This window comes from Hypomesus nipponensis, chromosome 9 (assembly GCF_054491055.1).
Source record: "Hypomesus nipponensis isolate SF chromosome 9, ASM5449105v1, whole genome shotgun sequence".
Lineage (NCBI taxonomy): Eukaryota > Metazoa > Chordata > Actinopteri > Osmeriformes > Osmeridae > Hypomesus > Hypomesus nipponensis.
In genome coordinates, this window is record NC_140369.1 from 7,985,585 (window position 1) to 8,005,909 (window position 20,325).

The window sequence follows — 20,325 nt, forward strand, 5'->3', positions numbered from 1 at the left end:
TGGAAGTTCTGGAAAGGTATAAGTGGACAGGTGTGGTATTGTAAGTACTCTTCAACAGGCGACAAGGGGAAAATAACTAAACAGCTGGAGACAAACTAAGTGTGTTGATAGTAGTGGTACAGGTAATTTGCTGTAAATACGCAAGACAGTTGAATGTGTACCAGCTACCAAAAGCTTCATTCAATTTCGAGGCCTGTAGAAACTTCCTGCATGGATAGCAGCGTGATGCATGTCTCCGAGCAATCTGCACACCCACCATCATTCACAGCCAGTAATTGGCTACTCCTCCTGCTAAATCATCCTCTACACACAGAGGCAGTTAAGGCTTGATACGGAGGGGCGTGTGGAAGGGGGGGGGGGGTATAGATGAAGGAAGTGGAGGAGGGGAGGGGTAGCAAGAGAAGGAGCTGTACGGTGTGAACATGAATAAGAGGAGGCTAAAGCGGTCGTCCTATTTGTTATGCTAAAAGGCATGTTTGCATGTGTGTGTGTGTGAGTGGGGCGGGGGGGGGGGGGGGGGGGTGTACTGACCTGTGAATGGGACAGGAAGACAGGCCTGGAGAAGATGATCCACTCCACCACCCTGCTGCAGGGCGGGGTGGTGAGAGAGCCAGTGTAGCGGTAGTAGCTGGTCAGGGAGGAAGGCAGCAGGTCCCTCAGGATGAACGAGCTGAGGACTGTCTCCTTCTCTGGAGGACACATAGGAGCACGCGTCAACACGAGGAACATGCAGCCGTCGCTGTTTCACAGTTTAGGTTGAAATGATCAAGTACTGCCCACATACACCAGACATGCAAACACATATTCACACATCTCCATACTATGAGGACTTAAGGTCAGGGCATTCATCCAAATTCACTCTTTTCAGTGATGGAATCTTGTTGACAACATCCTGCTTAAAGCCTCTTCCCCTGGTATCAGTTTGGGAAAATCCCACTGCTTGGCAGAGGGCAGGAGGAAGAGGAGAACAGAGCATCAGATAAGGTGGTCTGCTCTGACAGCTAATCCATGACTGGGCTGCTGGAGCCTGTGAACTGATACAGTGTCTGGTGCTGCTGTAGCCTGAGGTGCAGGAGGCCTAAGCTTCTAGAAGGCTCTCTCCCCTCTTCAGTGTATCAGGCAGCTGTCAAAACCTGAGGTGACAGTTGGACCGAGCTGAGATAGGCTGAACGACAAGTAAATAAACAAAGTCAGTCCAAGGAAGCAGACATGGCACGTATCTGGCAGTTCCGTACCCATGCAGGTAAGGGTGACAGTACAGTCCTTTGTGACCACCACTGCAGTAGAACAACGTGTGAGTGGGGGACATTTTAATGATGTGTGAGGAAGGCCGCACCCAGTGGCAAGCCCTGCCGGGTCGGTTTTAGTATTCACAGGGGCATGTCCGGCCTCAGAGAGCCTACGTGCACTATCGCTCCAGACTTGCTAGCGAGCTGACAGATGGATGGCCGCGGCTAACGAGCTAACGAGCTAGCGGAAAGCCCAAGCAACCCCTCCAAGGCAGGAGATAGGTGCATTACAGACCGAAGCGGAAGATCCTCATTTTAAACAGCCGCCCCCGCCCAGAACCAGCCGGCGGGGACCCCGAGTCTGACATGGCCGCCGCAAGGGAACACGGCTACACAGGAAGGCTGGCGACGCGAGCGGCCTACCTCACACAACCACCTCCCAGCTATCACTACGTCTAGTCCACCACCACCGCCAGCTTACCAGCCCTCGAGACTGAGCGGAGTAATAAATGTTAGAGAGAGCCAATGAAGCACAGAGGTTGAGTGGTGAAATTAATCAGCATGAGTAAAGAGAGCTCTGTTTATGGCCATATGCTTTTAGTCCATCCTCGTCCATTAAAACGTCTTCTTCTGTCTGTGCGTCGAGCCACACCAAGAGACTGAGCTGGTGTGAGTTGCCCCGCTGGCCATACGTGTGTGCCGTGTACACTTGGAGGGCAGGGGGATTATAGCTGCATGCTAAAGCACCACGGTCTGGTAGAGACACGGAACACAGTAACTCATGTAATGACACGCGCACGTTAACTGTGATTTCAAACTACATGCATCTGTGAAGCAAAATCCCCATAGCATTAAAGATTAATGATGCAGGAGTACACGTGCGGCTCATGCTGTGTGTTTGTTTGTAAACATGGCTGAGCAAGAGAGAGAGAGACTGAGTAAGACTGCATGTGTGTGTGTGTGTGTGTGTGCATTAGACGGAGCACTGACTAATTGAGGCTCAGATGCAATTAATGGTTCTGTCTCTTCTGCTGGTGCGACACTGAGGGAGACGAAGGGAGAGCTGGTATCTCGCTGAGCTAGGTTCCTTTTGATGTGTGACTCTGCTCACAGCTTGTGTTCCGACTCTAATTTGGGATTAAAAATGGAGGCCAAGTTTAAGTATCTTCAAAAAGCAGTCCAGATGACCAATCGCACATGGGTGTCTCTGTTTTCCAGAGGCTAAGAGGGAAATCCAAACTGTCACCTCAAATGAACATCAGGCTCGCTGGAACAGAGCCCAAACAGAAGACAACATCATCAAATCAGTGATGTCTTCATTTCTTTTATGTCCAGCAGAGCATAGCTGTGCTTCGTACTATTCAGTTTCTGCATCACATGTGCTTCATTCAGAGGAGACTACTGCAGACAGCAATCTAGAATCCTAAAAACATTAGGAACCGTAAGACCAGTTGCCCTGAGTGCAACACCTTTAGGCTTCAGGTACAACACACACACAAATACACACAAACACAACCAATGTACAAACCCAGGGTGGGAGTGATGAGAAGAAAAGAGTGTAAGAGAGGGGAAAAATAAGTGTGACATTGACAATCCTTTCCTCACCATGGTGTACAACCCGCTTCAGTCCCTGGATGATGGGGTCCACAGCTGGATTCTCTCTCCGCCCCACCTGTAGCCAGCAACCAGAAACACGGACCATGAAAGGACAATACAGAGGACTCACATACTGCGATCTGACCACTCCATGGCCTCTTCTCATGAGTTTACGGCTTAAAAACCGCTTTGGCTTCCAGGAGCTGTTGTAAATGAATAGCTAGTTTTCTGCCAAACTCCCCGGTCTCTTGTTTCAGCTGTGTGTCTTCTGGGACGTTCACTTCACACTTCCCTTCCTGTAACTAAGTCCAATCTTCTGTTGTGGAACATGAGGGCCATCAGTTTGGTCCCCACGTCCTATTTACATTATGGGACAGAACAGAGCAGGGACACAGGGACCAGTCTTCCTAAGCCCAACACACTCATTTAGGTCAGTCAGAAGAGAATAATCTTCTGGAGGTAAATGCTGAATGTGGGTAGTGTGAACACCTTAGAGGCCATTCGTGGACCCTTGGGGAGTCCAAACAGAGCTCCTGCCCATTGATTAGAGATGGTAAATCTCTGAGTGTGTAAGTGTGCGTGCGCCCGTTTAAAAAACCTCGCTCTGGTAAAATGCAATTCAGCGGGTTGCGCATGGTGGTGCTAATTGCTATAAGCGATAGAGCTGTCAAGACCCAGCGGAGGCATTTAGGTCCTCACACTCCCATGGTCCTTCACTGTCTCCATGCAGACCTACATAAGCAGCACCTGTGTCCTCATTCCTGCCTGCCTTTGCCTGAGAAATGACCCTCTCCACTCGCCTTGGCTCTCAATACTACAACAAAGGGCCTCTAAGTTATAGATGAAGGGAATATAATAGAAAGAGACAGTATAACCGATGGAGGCAAAGTGAACCTGGACCTTCCATCCATTCAGTGATCACTCAGTCTTCTGCAGCTAGTCTCTGCGGAGGTCTACAGGTGCAGACTGAGAAATGTGGAACTCTTCACCCTTCTGCTTAAGTATGGATCTATGAGAGTTTTCCTTCTTTTTCCAAATAGTTTTGAGAGCAATATAAATGATAACTGTCCCCTGGTATTAAGAAGAGCCTTGAAAAACAGCCGTAGAAACAAAGTCACTTTTTCCCTTCGATGCACATGTGTGAAGCCAGCTAAGGGCCATTGAGGTGTTGTACTTCAGCCCTTTTCCCAAGGAGTCCAGATGGCTGTGTGAGTCTTTGGGGGTGCTTCTGTAGAGACTTGACATGGGTTTAAGAGGATCAGAACAGAGGAAGCCCCTTACTTTGAATGTGCTTCTTCTACACTGTAATGGCTCCCACAAGACACATGGCAGACTGCTAACTAAGTACAGGTGCCAGTCTACAGTTGCCCAGGGCTATTACACAAAGACTCACAGTTCCAAGAGAGGAGTGTGTGTGTGTGTGTGTGAGAGAGAGAGAGAGAGAGAGAGAGAGAGAGAGGGGGGGGGAGAGAGAGAGAGAGAGAGAGAGAGAGAGAGAGAGAGAGAGAGAGAGAGAGAGAGAGAGAGAGAGAGAGAGAGAGAGAGAGAGAGAGGGAGAGAGAGAGAGAGAGAGTAGGAAAAGAAAAAGCACCCGGCCTCAGTCTTACTTTACCTCAAAGAAGACTGCCATGGCCGCTATGATGCGTTTCTCCTTGATGGCAGCATTGAGGCTTTCAAAATCATCAGAGTTATACAAGTAGATCTGCATCTGAGAGAAGAGAAACAACACAAGGCATTAGGTGTGGACACACACAGCCTTCATGATCAAACTATTGGCGTTTAGTTTGATCCACTGCAAAGGGATTACTGTGGAAAGACATGGATCAAATGTTTGCATAATATTCCTCATCTGTTCTATGCTGTGTACTTGCATCATTTTCATACAAAGCCTTTCCAACTGCCGTTTCTCTCTCTCATATCCTCTCCTTTCTTCCACTTAGATCCTTTCCCCATCCCGGATGATTTTGCCCAGTTGCTCTAATGGCGGCAGGAGAACCACTGTAGGATTATGGTCTCATGCAGCCAGATCTAGCAGCGTGAGAGGCCTTTAATCACGCCTTCCCAACTGCCTCTAATCAGACGCCATACACTCTAGGAAAACACGGGACAGTCATTTCAAAGATTATGAACAACTCTTGGATGGCTCGGTAACAAGAATAATAATTACGCATGAATAAATAAATAAATACATAAATAAGAAATGTATGTGCTGTATGTTATCAGCAGGACATCTGCCAACCAGGCTCAGAGACGGGGGGGGGGGGGGGCATCCTGTGCTGTGTATTTTAGTGTTTGAAGTCCATTCACAATAGTCATGCAGGCGTCATTCCAGACCATTCTGCATCGCAACAGTCACATGACAAGATAATTTATGCTGAATAATATTCAAAATAAGCCTAACAACACTGTTATTTTAGCACGTCTCTCCCAAAAAGGGGAATACTGGTACCTTTTTGGTCAAAGTGTTCAAGTTCACTAATTCAAGTTCAACTTACTGACTTAAGATGATTCTCAAGTCAGGACTACAATCCCAAATATTTAGCCTGGGTACCAACTAATCAAATGAGTTCATGGTTTAGCTCTAGCAGATACTCCCATTCAAACAGATTTCCCTCCGGCATGAAAAGTGTAGGGCCATTCACAACCATTTATCTGATGTGGGGTGGGATTCATATGATGACTGTTCAGAACAGCGCAGTTGAGACATTTTCATAAACAACTAAGACGACGTTATGTCGCTCTGATTAGTTGTCTCCTGCGTCCGGAGGCATTTTGTCTGTGTCCGTTGATAACACCCCATGGATAATGAAAAATGAACTGAGAGGTTCCAGACTAATGCGCATTTGCAAATTGGTCTGGCGAGGCGAGGCTACCAAATCATACACTTTGATACAAAGCCAACACACCCACGCACACACACACACACAGGTTAGAGATAGTTTGTCTGTAGTTGTTTACAGATGGTCTGGTTCAGCTCTGTGTTTGGGGTCAGCGTGTGTTGGCTGAATCAGGCTTGCGTCTGATTCATATGTCCAGTTTTCAATGCTGTACACCGTGTGTTTGAAACATTTCTCTCACACACAGTCTTCAGTTTCCTCCTCTCTAAACCAAACACTTAGACAGACACACCATAGGTAACCCATCAGTATCCTGCTGTAGACCCGTCAAGGACAGAACCTGCAGTTCCCTTGACAACCGGCTAGGCTGACAACAGATTGTGGCGTGCAAAAAAAAAAGAAAAGAGTAAATACTTTAGTACATAGAGCAGGCACAGGAAGGGCCCCAACCCCGATCCTGCTAATCAAAGTTAATCAGTTTCTTCCAGAGTTCCTTTAACTGGAGCCTTTAATGGAGGCCATTTGTTGTCTGTCTGTGAGCTCAGCAAGGAGGGCATTGGCCATCCATCACCATTCAAATGTTATTAACTACATTCGCCAATTAACTTGCCCCCACAGGCTTCATTTACTCACTTAGTTTGGCATGCAGGCAGCCAGGGCTTGTTGAGAACGCACATCAGCAAACCTGACACTCAATTATCAAATACTTTTATAGCAATAAAAAGGGCACCTGCCGCAACAAATGTAGCAATAAAAGGGTTCATAAAAGTCACATCGACTTTTAGCAAGTTAAAAGTTGCTTGTGCGCAGTGTAGCTAACAATGTTTAAGCCCATGTCAGGAGTCATTGGACATCTTAAATGTAAACAGGCTGGTGTGGTATGCTTCATGTGGAGCGAGGCCGTTCAATGTTCACGACTGCTCTGAGGTCCTTCTGCCTCCCCAGGCTTCCTGTATACAGTTACCCTCTAAGGGGTTGGAGTGGAGCAAACAGCCGTGCACAAACATCCTGCTCCTATCATTTAACTGGAAGGGCTCAGGAGCCAATTAGCATTGGCTCGTTTGAGACTCATTTGTTCTAAATCATATTGTGTATGGGGTTGAAAATGCATGCAGTGTTAATGAGATGATGCTGACTTGAAATATACATAGTGTCAGCATGGTACAGTATGTGAGCTTGCCGCACGCTTTTGTGTTCACAGGATACGGCAAGGACACACACAAACACTTCCCACACAAGCTTCGCACACAGCCTCACACTCTTCTGCGGTACGCTGCGATTCCATATTTCATGTATAATTAATCTAGGCCTTGTGACAGTCAGATACATTATTATAACAGATATCCCTATGGCCTCCTGAGGGTGAAATGGCTTTATCATTTTTCATTGTGCTGTTGGAGCGAACAGGTGGTCCATCTATCGATCCCATACTTCACACGTTTGAAAAAGTGACTTGTCAAACTCCGGGGCCGCAGGCAGTACAGCCCACTGCTCTTTACATAACCATGGGGTAGAGCAGCTTGGCACAGGCCCAGTACATCTGTTAGATGTGATGTCTGTTCGAAGAATCAGAGATGTAGGCCAAGGGTCTCTATGACCATGCTGCCTGTCAATACACGAGTCGTAGAGACCGCAAAATACATGCCGGTGGGATCATTGACGGACTCACTGGCTTTGTAATGGGACCAAAGGTTTATTTGACTTTGAAACTAACTAAATTAGTCATTATCAATTTACTACACCAACGTAATACTCAATGGGGATACTCCTTAGTGCTGTGTGCGTGAGCGTCAGAGATTGCTTTTAGTAGTCATTCCTCAATAATCTATAAGCAGAATACACCACGGGCCTAAGAGTGAATAACAGTCATCTCCAGTTGAGGGCTGATTAAACATATTGGAAAACAACCTGTATTTAGCTGAGGCAAACAAGCCCACAAACGAAGCCTCCAAGGTCATGCAACCTTGTCTTCTATAAAAGAGGTATGTGTGTGCGCGTGTATGGTGGAATTGCTCAATTTAGTCTGTGAATACATCATAGTGTAGCGTTCCATTCATCAAGCCTTTTATGTCATTTGTTGGCCGCACATACAAAATATAACCCAACCATTGATCAACTCATATAGTAAAGATGAATGATGAAGAAGGAAAATGGCCGTGTCCCACACCATGACAAACATCAAATGACCCAAAGCTTTTAGTTGTCCTGTATTCATTACAAGATGGATGACTTATTCGGATCAGCCTACTGTATATAATCAACTTCTGAGGCGTGCAAGAGTTTTATGTACAATGCTTCATATGTGAGTGTGTGTGTGTGTGTGTGTGTGTGTGTGTGGGGGGGGGGGGGGGACAGAGTGAAAAAGACATAGAGAGAGAGAAGTGCAGACAATAACTGCTGCATTTCCATAATGGCCCTTCTTTCTATGTGTAGGTGGGTGTATTCCTGTGCACTTGCTTGCGTGGCCCACATGTGCCCGTTTATACCTCTCCCTGACTGCGAGTGGGGTCATGTGTCAGCAAGTTAGGCTAGTTTATGTGTAAATGTCTGTTCCTTAACTGTTTTCAAGCAGATAGGCTAACCCCCTCTTCATTCCTCTGCTATTGCACTTCATTTCCTGTGTGCCAATTTCAGCAGTCAAAGGTTATATTCCCATGGACTCACTTTACGCTGTTTAAATCCCTGCCAAACTCCAGGCCAATCCTATCTGGGTGTTTCATGCTAAACTCAGACTACTTGAGGACGAGGGTCACCCACCTTTAAATATCCTCTCAGTTGATCATTTCAATGAGACTTTGAATGAGGTCTGAGAACACACCATATTTCCTTCCAACTAAATGTCAAAGCTATCCATTCTAGCCTGTCAACTAGGCCATCAACACAGAGAATACTGAATCATGTGAGTTTGACTTCCAACTGCCAGCCACCTTGCTGAGTCGCACCACCACAGAGAATCTCAGCAACATGGCAGAACCGTATCTGCACACGTGTAGGGGACAGTGTGTGTCATTCACACACACACACACACACACACACACACACACACACACACACACACACACACACACACACACACACCTACACCAGGGTTTCCCACAGCACTTTTCAGTTAAGGCGACCGCCTAGGCAACACGCTGGCCGCCTTAATTACGTTTTAATTTTTTTATAGCGATATCCGACCGACAGCTAACCCCACCCTACCACCTTAACTAACACATTTTCTGCGGGAAACCCTGTACACGTCACGTGGACATACAAGTATGAACACACAATCACACATACATGCATGCACGCTCACACACAATCAATTGGACAGGATTAGGTGAAATAAACACAAATAAAATTATGAACAACCACACAATATTCTGGTCCTGGACTACAGGTGGAAAATGACAGCCATTTTTCTACTTGATATAACAACAACCACACAATTTACTTTGTTGAAAGTATTCTGACATACAAAGACAGTATTGCAGTATTTTGTTCTTTCACGTTTCCAAGCAACAACACTTCAATAGGCTACTTCTGTCAATGACTGTACTATATATAATCACATTTTACACTGCCACCACTTTGAAATCATGGCCTTCACCAGGTAGGCATGCTAGGGCCTGCTGGACCTACAGAGAGCAGACCAACGTCAGGAGATTTCATTAACACCATTGACTCACATTAAGATTTATGTACAGTACAAAAGCTATCCAACACTTGCAAGCTTGGAGGTGTGATCACTTTATGTTTGGAGTGTTTAAGTGTGTCAATATTCCAAAGGTCCTTTGAAAACCCTTTTTCTTCTCTTTATTTATTTGAATCATGGAACAAACGGGAACAATACTTTACAAAAATCAAATGATTCATGCTTGAATCTCAACCAATTGTGGTTTATGGTTGATTATGATTACGATATTAGCCTTTTATGTCTCTAACTACCTAACTATATATCTTTCATCCAAGTTAATAGCACTTCCATCTTCAAGACTATCAGTGTTTCCCCTTCCATTGTTTTGACCTCTATTAACCTCCCGCGCCCCTAAACATATGACAAAATTATATAATTAGGCTATATATTTCACAAACAAATAAGGACGCACGAGATAAAGCTGTTTTCATACAGCCAATACGCTTCTTGCTTGTCGCCTCAAAAGTTCGATTACTTTGCGAATTGCGACTAAAGTTTGCGCATCGCCTTTGTTATTTCCCGCCTGTCCATGAGTCGGCTACACTGGATCCATTGGCAGACACTCACGTTACATTCTGGAAATAGCATTTACTTTCTTCCTGCATATACTGTGCTAACTGTGTTCAGCTAGCTAGTTTTGATTTGACTGACAACATACTGACGTTGCTCGTCCACAAATGCCATAATAAACGCCTAGAATAGGGTTCGCTTCTCTTGTTAGGCTGTCTGTTCGCGCTACCAGGTATATCACACTGCCTTCCTTGCGGGGTCACGTGACTTCCATTGAAAATGAATGGGATTATATATTAATATGTATTAATAAATACATCCGCAAACTCTACTGGAGCTTTTATTCTAACCTGTAACTGCAACCTAGGGCCCTTTGGTTGCCAAGAAGATCAGAGAACAAATAGTGCTGATAATTACACAGGCACTCATGTCTCTATAGTAACAGGGTTCAGCAACAGACACAGGAGAAATAGCAGGGAAGAATGAATGTCATGTCTCCTTTAGTGCTTAGGTTTGTTCCATAGTATTGTACTAAACCGTGTTCACTATTCATGTTTAACCAACATTTGTTATTTCTATAAATCACTATACAATACATTTGTTCTAATTTACTATGTGTTAAAACAGTTCTGTTTTACAGCCTCATCCCTCCAGGACCCCCCTTCCTCTCTCTTGTGCTCCAATATTGTGTGTCGAGAGCACTCACCTCCACTGGGAACCTCCTGCCGTTGATGCTGTGTTCAGAGCCCTCAGAGCCGTTGTTCTGGCCCCAGTGGAACTCCACCTTCTCTGCCTTAAACCTCCCAGGCAGGCCCGCTCCCCTCACAAAGTAGTCATCCTTCAGCATGATGGCCACTGGAGGGACAGAAGGTAAATAGGAGCATCATATCAGATGAGAAAGCACAAGAAAGATACTTAAAAAAAAGGATAGCTTCATTTGTCGGAAATGTTTTTTGTTCAATCTCGTCTTTCTGAGTAGGCCTGGTTCTATTTGGATGACTGTTGGATCCCTGCCTGCGAATCCAAGACAGTTCACTTTCACGTCATCCTAAATGAGTTCTTTCATTGCTTCCATATTGAAGCTGAACGCACTCGAGTGAAGCACATTTAAAGCAGTGCTTTCTGGGCTCTCATATTTGGCCTTTAAGGTCCCATACAACATCCATATTCAAATATCTCTGCTCAGGGGACTCCATAAGACTATGCTCCTGAAGGAAAACTCTGCAGCTATTAAACCTCTGCTGAGTTTCAGAGCTTTAAAAAAAAACTACAGTGACAAATTAAGCTTTGGAGAAACTTCAGCTTTCAATTAACCCCCACAACCTCCAATAAATGCACACTGTCAAGGAGATATCTGTGTCCGATTAAAGCTGGTTGCATTCTGCAGCTCACTCTGGCATAATGCTATGTAAAACTGTTTAATTACTAGATCATAAATGGTTCATGACATCAAACTCTTTTATCATGGCACATTACAACACTTTAAAGAAGCGAACATGACTGCATTTGCTTTGTACGTTCTGGCTTGCTCTCTGGAGGACCAGTGTTTGAAAAATGAAACTAGTACAAGTTCGCCATGATAGGTGGGAACAACGTGCCACACAGTTTGCCTGTTTGCTGAAGTATCTTTTTAGTTGCATTTCTTGAGATTTTAGCCCGTGCTGGCCATGCCTTGGTCAGGGCCTTGTCTGGATCTATGCTTGTTCTTTATGTGTAGTCAGATCCAGAAGCCTTCATCATCCAGCTGACATCATTAGCCAGATTAGACCCCTAGCTTTGGCAGATCATCCTGCCATGTTACTGCAGGATTTAGTCAGCCTCTCGAGATGAGATAGAGAGGCCTCTTTTAATCACAACACAAAGCGAGTGAGGGGGATGAGCATGAGCACAAACAAACACGGGATGTCAGTAAACACAGAGAACAGGACAAACACGCAGGGATATGTACACGAGAGACTGAGGCAGACAGGGAGAGTTGGAGAGGACAAAAGAGAGAAGGAGAAAGATGAAAGAGACAGGGAGAGAGGGAGGGAGGGAGGGAGGGAGGGAGGGAGGGAGGGAGGGAGGGAGGGAGGGAGGGAGGGAGGGAGGGAGGGAGGGAGGGAGGGAGGGAGGGAGGGAGGGAGGGAGGGAGGGAGGGAGGGAGGGAGGGAGGGAGGGAGGGAGGGAGGGAGAGAGAGAGAGAGAGAGAGAGAGAGAGAGAGAGAGAGAGAGAGAGAGAGGGAAAGAGGAAGGGAAAGAGACAGTAAGATATGGAGGGATGGGAAATGATTTGAATGTTTAGAGGGGATGAGTACAGCATTGCATGGAAAAAGGAGAGATGATGTACATGCAGTTGAACAGCCAGCAATGGTTAAGATAAAGAGGCTCATCACACTGGGAAAGGCATGAGATCCTGCAGCTCGACAGGCTCTTCCAATCACACTAGAAAACAGACCCAAAGTGGAAACTGATCCTTCAACGTGGTTATAAGATGTTCTGCTGGTGTTGTTGATGTGCAGTTGTAATCCCCTATAGCACCTGGCAAGCAGGCAAGCATGTAAACAAGCATTCATGCAGACAGACAAACCGACAGGTAGGCAGATAACCAAGCCCGCACACAGTCTGACATGAAGGCAGCCAGACAGACAGACAGTCAGTCAGTTAGACAGGCAGACAGAGACAGACAGACAGACAGACAGGCAGGCAGGCAGGCAGGCAGGCAGGCAGGCAGGCAGGCAGGCAGGCAGGCAGGCAGGCAGGCAGGCAGGCAGGCAGGCAGGCAGGCAGGCAGGCAGGCAGGCAGGCAGGCAGGCAGGCAGGCAGGTAGGCAGGCAGGCAGGCAGGCAGGCAGGCAGGCAGGCAGGCAGGCAGGCAGGCAGGCAGGCAGGCAGGAGGGCCTGCTGGTCCTGGGAGTTTCATTAAAGATGTTGCCCTGTTTTCGAGCGCTTCAACAGCAGAGCAGGAATTAGACACTAAGCCAAAAAGACCTTGAATCACAGCCTGTGAAAAAAGGGGAGCCTGTGTGAAAGTAAATCCTTGATCAATGCAAATGTCTCAGGGGCCTACGAGTCCTCCAGCATTTGCTTAGATGGTTGTTAGAATTTTGCCTGGGAAATGTTGAGTTGAGAACTACTGGATGGTCGCCAATCAACTGTGCTTGAAGCAAGTCAAGGGCCAAGGAAAAGCTGTTAAATCGAACAGGATGAACTTTCTCTTAACTACAAATGGTGGTGGTATTAAACTTATAGCAAACCGTCAACATCTCTGTTCCTGTATGTCCTTTTTTCCATACCATTCTTTGCACGTGGCAAATGGGGGCTGACAGAAACACTTGCCATAATTGAGACTTCTCTTTATTAAGAAAGGCTAAATAAAGGATAACCATGCACACACTGTGTGTGCTTTAAAACGTTTGTTGAGTTTCTCAAAATAATCGGACAGTGACTGTCCGCGGATTTAATATTAGAATAAAGCTCTAACCAAATTTCAAATGTACCCGTCCTTAACATGGCTCTGTCTAACAGCAGTACGGCTCACCTGTCTTTCCAGTGTTCTTCATGGAGGTCCTGTTGGAGGACTCTTCAGAGAAACCATCCAGCGTCAATTCCTGGCACTCCTGTGACACCTGGGCTTCCCCGTCCACAATGTTCACAGGTGACTGGTAAGTCTCTCCACACTCTGGGTAGATTAAGGCCCAGCGCCCTGGCCCATGGTTCCCTGGACAGAGAGAGAGAGAGACAAGGGTTCAACATCAGGTACTCTACACAAAACTAATCTGAGCATGACCGTGCTGGGCTCACTGCACCTCGCTCCTCTCCACAAACACAACAGTAGTTTGGCTGCCGTCTGGGGGAGCCTCCTGATCTGTCAGTCCCTTGACGGACTGGGGAGGGTGAGACAGAAAGGGTTTCACACCAATAATTTCTGTGCAGCAAGAGCCAAGCCGCAACTTCCTCCAACATCCCTGATCCACTGTCTGCTCTTTTAATCCTTTATCCCCCACAGCGGAAGTTCTACAAAAGAATAATCCACAGTCAACAGGGGTCTTCTTGATCTGTTCTGGGCTACAATGGGCCAATGGAACAACAAAAGGCTGTAGGATCAGAGGAATGGGAAGCCTGCATGTTTCTAAAATTTCTAGGTTAAAGCTAAAAAATAAGATCCCATTCCCTACAGATATGGGGCAACACTTTCACGTTATTTTGTATTTTTTTAAACAATGTGAGAATGTCTTATTTGCAACTAACCCCCCCAGACGAAGGATGGCTTGGTGTCATGCTGTGTGCAAAAACGTAAGAAACCTTGAGGATGAGACAGCTGTTCAAATGAGCGTTCTTCAAAAGATGACATGAATCTGAATGAATCTAGTAGATTTCTAAAGGTCTTTTTTTTATTTGTCCAGAACTTTCCTAGCACACACTGTATCTACGGCTGTTTGAATGTGGGCCTGCATGCATTGACACATTCAAAGGAGTACACACTCACTCACACACACACACACGCACACAAAATCCAAAGTCATCTGTAAAATGAATTTGTTAGCCTGCTGTTTCCCATGCTAAAGAGGCAACACTCCCAAGCACAGCTCAGATTTGTCCATTGTGCTAAATTAGGATGAATTGTCTAACCCCTGCTTCACACAACTCGTGGAAGTTTATTGATTGGTGAGGTCTGGGTTCCATAGAAAAGTAGCACTATGGATCTTGGCTGCGTTTCTCACTAATGACTGCATCAGCAAGCCGGAGTGAAGTCATCCGTCATCACTTTAGTGTAACCAATATGTCTGGACCAGTGTCACTCTAATATCTCACACCCACAGGCACACACAAACAGTTGTAATGCCTGAATGTGCTGCTTGTCTGTCAGAGGTCCCAGAGCCAGCATCCAGAGAGGCCGTATGACTAGAGAACAGAGTACACAGACACTGTGAACCATCTTGACTGATGTTAATGGTTCTATTCTAAGCTTGATCATTGTCCTCCCAGCTCACTTCAGCTTAATTAGGTGGGACCACAAATGATCCTGCTTCTGATAATCGCATTGTTTTCTGTATGGTCCATGTTGAAAGTCTACAGACCATGGCTGATATAAGCACACTCTTGTACAGATAGAGCAAGACTGCCCTCTCTCAGGAAACTGTTTATTAAAGACTTCAAATTGGAACAGCTTTTCTGGAGCCGTAGCCTCAAATTCACCTTTCTGGAAAGCAATCCCTAATGAAAAAGGAGCTCATCGTGCATGGATATCTCAACTAAATGTTAGTGCCTGCAGGCCAGACTCTGCCCCCCCCCCCCCCCACACACACACACACCCTCTTCCACAGCAGCACCAAAACACAGACATCCAAAATGACTTCAGCTGGAACATCTCAACTGCTAGGACAGATTAAAGATGTTCAACGCAACTGACTTGCTCGGTTATAAAACATTATGTTATTAGACTGTAATTATCTCAGCGTTTGTATCTATAATTAGGAACTGCACTAAGCTTTACAGTTCAACCATCTCTCTCAGGAAACTCAGGAAACCCTCTCCAGCTCTCCACTGGTGTCCCACAGGGCTCCGTCCTTGGACCCCTCCTCTTCTCTCTGTACACCACCTCACTTGGACCAATCATCATCTCCCATGGCTTCTCCTACCACTGCTACGCTAACGACATGCAGATGTACCTGTCGTTCCCCCGAACCGATCCGGGGATCTCAGTTAGGGTTGAGGGCTGCCTCGCAGACATCTCTGCCTGGATGACCGAGCACCACCTCCAGCTGAACCTCGCCAAAACAGAACTTCTCATAATCCCGGCCAAATTCTCCATCTCCCACAACCTCTCAATCACCCTAGGATCTGCGACGGTGACCCCTTCATCCTCTGCCAGGAACCTTGGGGTTACCATGGATGACGAGCTCTCCCTCACAGCCCACATTGCTGCGGTCTCCCGGTCATGTAGATTCACCCTCTACAACATCCGGAAGATCAGGAGATACCTGTCTGAGCACTACACCCAGCTGCTTGTCCAAGCACATGTCCTCTCCAAGTTGGACTACTGCAACTCGCTGCTCGCCGGTCTCCCAGCATGCGCAACCCGCCCTCTTCAGAGGATTCAGAACGCAGCAGCCCGTCTGGTCTACAATCTACCCAGACGCTCCCACGTTACCCCGCTCCTCATCTCCCTCCACTGGCTACCCATCACGGCCCGCATCAGATTCAAGACCCTGGTACTGACCTTCCGAGCAGTGAATGGGACCTGATTACATAAAGTCTCTCCTGCAGTCTTACACCCCCACCCGCCACCTACGGTCTTCTTCAGACAACTGCCTGGTGGTCCCACCACTCCAGACCGCTCGGTCCCAACCCAAGCTCTTCTCCTGTCTGGCCCCCCAGTGGTGGAATCAACTCCCCACTCTCCACCTTCAAGAGAAGGCTCAAAACGCACTTGTTCCGGGAGTACAACGGTACTTTGGAATGGTTTGCTGAACCCAATGCTAGTTTCCTCAAGGGTCACAATGACTCTTGCTTAGAGACTTTTTGCTCTTGTTGGTTAGTGGTAACTGATTTAAACTGTTGTATTTGCTGCAAAATATTCTAATTTAGTTTATCTTATTTTGTATTTTATTTTGCACTTGCACTTAGCAATTAATGTTTAATTGTAACTTGCTTAACTACATGCTCTCATGGTTCTTCCCTTTGGCACTTATTTTTTGGTTGTTCACAATGTGTACTTCTTGTTTTGGCTACCCGCAATGCTTTGGGGCTATCTTGTTGTTATTATCAGTGATCTATGCACTTCGTAAAGCTCTCTCTTGGAAGTCGCTTTGGATAAAGCCGTCTGCTAAATGAATAAATGTAAATGTAACCATCAAGCCAGTTTACCTCCAGTTCACCGAGCTGCAGTCCAACCACAGAAAACCCTGCCACAGGACATACTGTGTGCGTGATCAACAGTGACAAGCTGCCAAACTGCTGTTAGTTAGCATACCAACAAGCTGTCCCATGGACAGTGCTAACACAGGTCAGTTCTACTCAGGAGGGCTACACTGTCCTGGGCCGTGAGCCGTGAGCTTACAGACAGATCAGAGATCAGCCGGATCCATGGCTGCCCCACAAATAAAATACTGTTATACACATGCCACTGGACAAGTAAACACTAACACACACTAGAGACATGCCCAGTAGGGTTGAGAGGAATGTTATGGAAGGTTAATGATAGTATTAGGATGGGTCACATATTCCTAGATCAGGGGTCAACTCTAAAACAAACCCTTACTCTTGCTAACACCAAGAAGGAGCCAGCTAAGGACTGATAAGTTAAATACATCTGGATCATCTGGATATGAAATGCTGAAAAACATTGACATTGGAGGAGGCGTCACACTGTACTGTGTGTTATGTCAATATTGCCCTCCAAGACAGAAGGCTTTGTTTGCTAGGAGATCCCCTACAGCATTCCCTGCGAATATGTCTGATCAAAGGATCATGGCTGTATGGCATCCGTGTATGTGCATGAGTGTTGGGTATAGAGATATTCTACAAGGTCCCAGTAAGCATGAGCTCTCTAGTGAAGCAGTCCAAATGACAGCTCTTAAAAGACCTCATCCCAGTTACATGGTGAAGCTCTATACAGACTTATCACATGTTTACCAAGAAGTTAATCAGTGGGAGAGAAGCATCTTCACTGCTAGTTAGTAGCTTTCCACATAGCAAATGGAGTAATAAGCCATATACTGAAATCACTCAAGTACAAATTTCATGCACATCACTTTCATCCAAAAGCAGCTGACAGCACTGTAATCTTGTGGTAATTTTCCATTCATGAATAGATTACATTCCATTTACTAGCTCCAAGATAATTTTGGCCTTTATAGTAACAGAGAAAGGGAGGAGCACAGTTAGAATCAGATAAGTGAGGGTTGCGGAGCAGTCCATTAATCTGTCCACATGCCATCCATCAGCCTGTAATTTTAGTGGCTATGCTTGCCGGTGTCCCAGGGGTGAAGGAACACTTCTGCATCAGGTGGGACTGTGATGCCTGAAACAGGCCAAATTTATACTGTGTAATTAATTGTCATGGTTTGGTTTGCACAGCTTCAAACGAGTTAGCATGTCTTCCCTGCAAGGCAACAGACCAGTAAGTATAGGAACCACACAGATATGTCTGAAAACCACCTGTCACCATCATCAATACAAATTATCTCAGAACTGTTTCCAACTGACATTTCTGAGAATGTACTGCTTGCGTCTCCCAGTCTAAGTGTAATTGCAGTGCATGATTAGTCCCTGATAGCTCTCTTGTCTGTGAGAGAGCCTGGATGCCTTAGAAAGCTTTCATTCTACTTTGTTTGGTCCTTTGATAATTACATAACACAATACTTCTATTGTTAATGTAGTATGATAGAATGATTGGACAAAAAAGCTAAACACCAACACACCACACACTACCACACACACACATATTAAACAGAGGAATTAAGCAAAGCATCTCTGACAACCTCTTTATGTACCATTTCTATCCACAGCTCAGATATGAAAGCTGTAAGTGAAGTCCCACTCAGTTAAACTGTTGCCAATAACTGTAACTAAAAGGTCTGCCAATGTTAACCACGTCAGGTCCACAGGTCGTGCACAGGACTTGACCTTGCTCTTCCAGGAGCCTAATGCCAGGAGATTAATTTATTCTCAACCGAGCAGGTGAGACGATTTCACAAGTCTGACTTCTCCCTCCCTGGACTCCGTCTGACAGCCCAAGCTACATTATGGAGTGAGAAGATAATGTTCCTGTCATAGCTCAGGTCTTCCACCATGAAGTAATTCATTATGGCAGGAACTGTTCTCACCTCATCCTTTCTTCTTGCTATGTTCTTTGAAGCTTTACCTCTCCTCTAAGAAGAATATATTTGAAATCATTTAAGCACATTATGCAGGTGAATGGGAGATAGTATATGCCTCAAGTACTTCTTCCATTTTTCATGCACTTTAAGTGCTACACATGGAAGAGTTTCATCCCAGAAGCAAAAGACTGATGCCAACATCAAAATGACAGTAAATCTTTATTGTGACATTATTTGGCTGTGTGATATCATTTTGGCTACACTCACACTTCTGGGCATAGGTGGCCCAGCTGGTGTGATAAGTAACCCTCCCTGAGGCCTGAACACTGGCATTGGCTCAGCAAGCTACGTCTGAATAAAAAAAGACCTCATGAAGGCCATGTAGTTACAAGTAAGGTTGCCTGTTGGAGTACATGCCATCAGGGAGCTGTAGCAGCAGTGTGGGGAATTTCTTAAAAAAGATAGAGTAGCATACAGCAACAGTTGACCTTATTCTGTGACACAAAATCTAGGCAGAAAACCCCCCCAACGTGTCTTTATGCTGTAGATACATTCACAAAACAATGTCTAAACAAAGCCATAGAGAAACCAAACACAAATGAATTCCTTAAGTTATAACAAATTGCAATAAAGACATTCAGTTAATAAGCAAAAGCAGTAGCTCTGTTCACACTGCTTTTAGAAGTAAGGACATTGAATCACTCAGTTCCCCAACTGGGTTTGTCACCGGCTGTCACAGCAAAGGCCTCCCAAACAGTAAGACACACTGAGAAGGATGAGGGCTTCACAGGTACTGAAGGCTTCAGTGTTACGGCACTCTCACTTGGAAGGTATGTCATTGCCAGAATACTAGTTCACTGTCTTTTCTTCAAGCCTCTGTCTGCCCCTGACCCTTTGATCTGTGGACAAGTGATGACACTGAAGCGATGGGAAAGGAAGATAAATGCTCCTTTACTCCCTGCATGACAAGTGTTGCAAATAGACAAACTTGTCCTACACACTGACACTCTAATGGTAAAGGAAAAAAAGCTAGCCCTTAGTCTAGCTGACTAACACAGAAACACTTTTCTTATCAGCAGGGTACCTGATACTTCAAATTTATGGCTGAGCCGTGACAGACAAGGTTAATTAACCAGAGCCAGTTGGTTATATGATGTGTGCCCTAATTTCTGGAGGAACAGGCACAAATCTTGCAAGAGAACAAAAGACAAAATTCTGGAAACAAAATCTGGGATCTGTAGCCTACTACAAGATGTGATGTGAAACATTTACATAAATAATTTAAGGGACGTTGATTAAATTCTCAGACCCTATAATATCATGAGCGGAAGAGATTGACCACACACCATTGCATCTGACCTGCATCCACCCCTAGAAAGCTCTCCGCAGGTCAGACTGTGTCCGGGCCGCAGGCTCCTTCTGGCTCTCCCATGCTGACGCGTTGAACCTTGCCAAACATTAAACAGTGGACTAAGGCGCCAACAGCCACACGGCATATTTCATGTAGGAGTCAGTGTAGCATGCAGGGAGCCTGTCCCATAGCCTCTGCTGGCCCACACACAGCTGCTCGCTCACTCCCTCTGCGACACAGCAGCGCTGAACCAGGGAAGGGCTAAATGGTGTGGATAATTCAACTTGAGATGGCGATTGGATGAGGTGAGCTCGCAGGCT

General features: G+C 45.8%; 1 protein-coding gene across 6 annotated transcripts in view; it reads right to left on the reverse strand.

The window, feature by feature from the left end:
• The window catches only part of ca16b (carbonic anhydrase XVI b), a 70,861-nt gene that overhangs the window by 20,352 nt on the left and 30,184 nt on the right, over positions 1–20,325 (reverse strand). For 4 of the 6 annotated variants that reach the window (XM_084704644.1, XM_084704638.1, XM_084704642.1 and 1 more), the window contains 5 exons: positions 13,371–13,550; positions 10,558–10,706; positions 4,438–4,533; positions 2,835–2,901; positions 532–689 (listed from right to left, as the gene is read on the reverse strand). In XM_084704644.1, the coding sequence (XP_084560770.1) occupies positions 532–689; positions 2,835–2,901; positions 4,438–4,533; positions 10,558–10,706; positions 13,371–13,550 (650 nt within the window). Of the gene's footprint in view, positions 1–531; positions 690–2,834; positions 2,902–4,437; positions 4,534–4,696; positions 4,836–10,557; positions 10,707–13,370; positions 13,551–13,638; positions 13,847–20,325 lie in introns of those variants that run through there. The other 2 variants (XM_084704640.1, XM_084704643.1) reach the window with 2 other exon arrangements.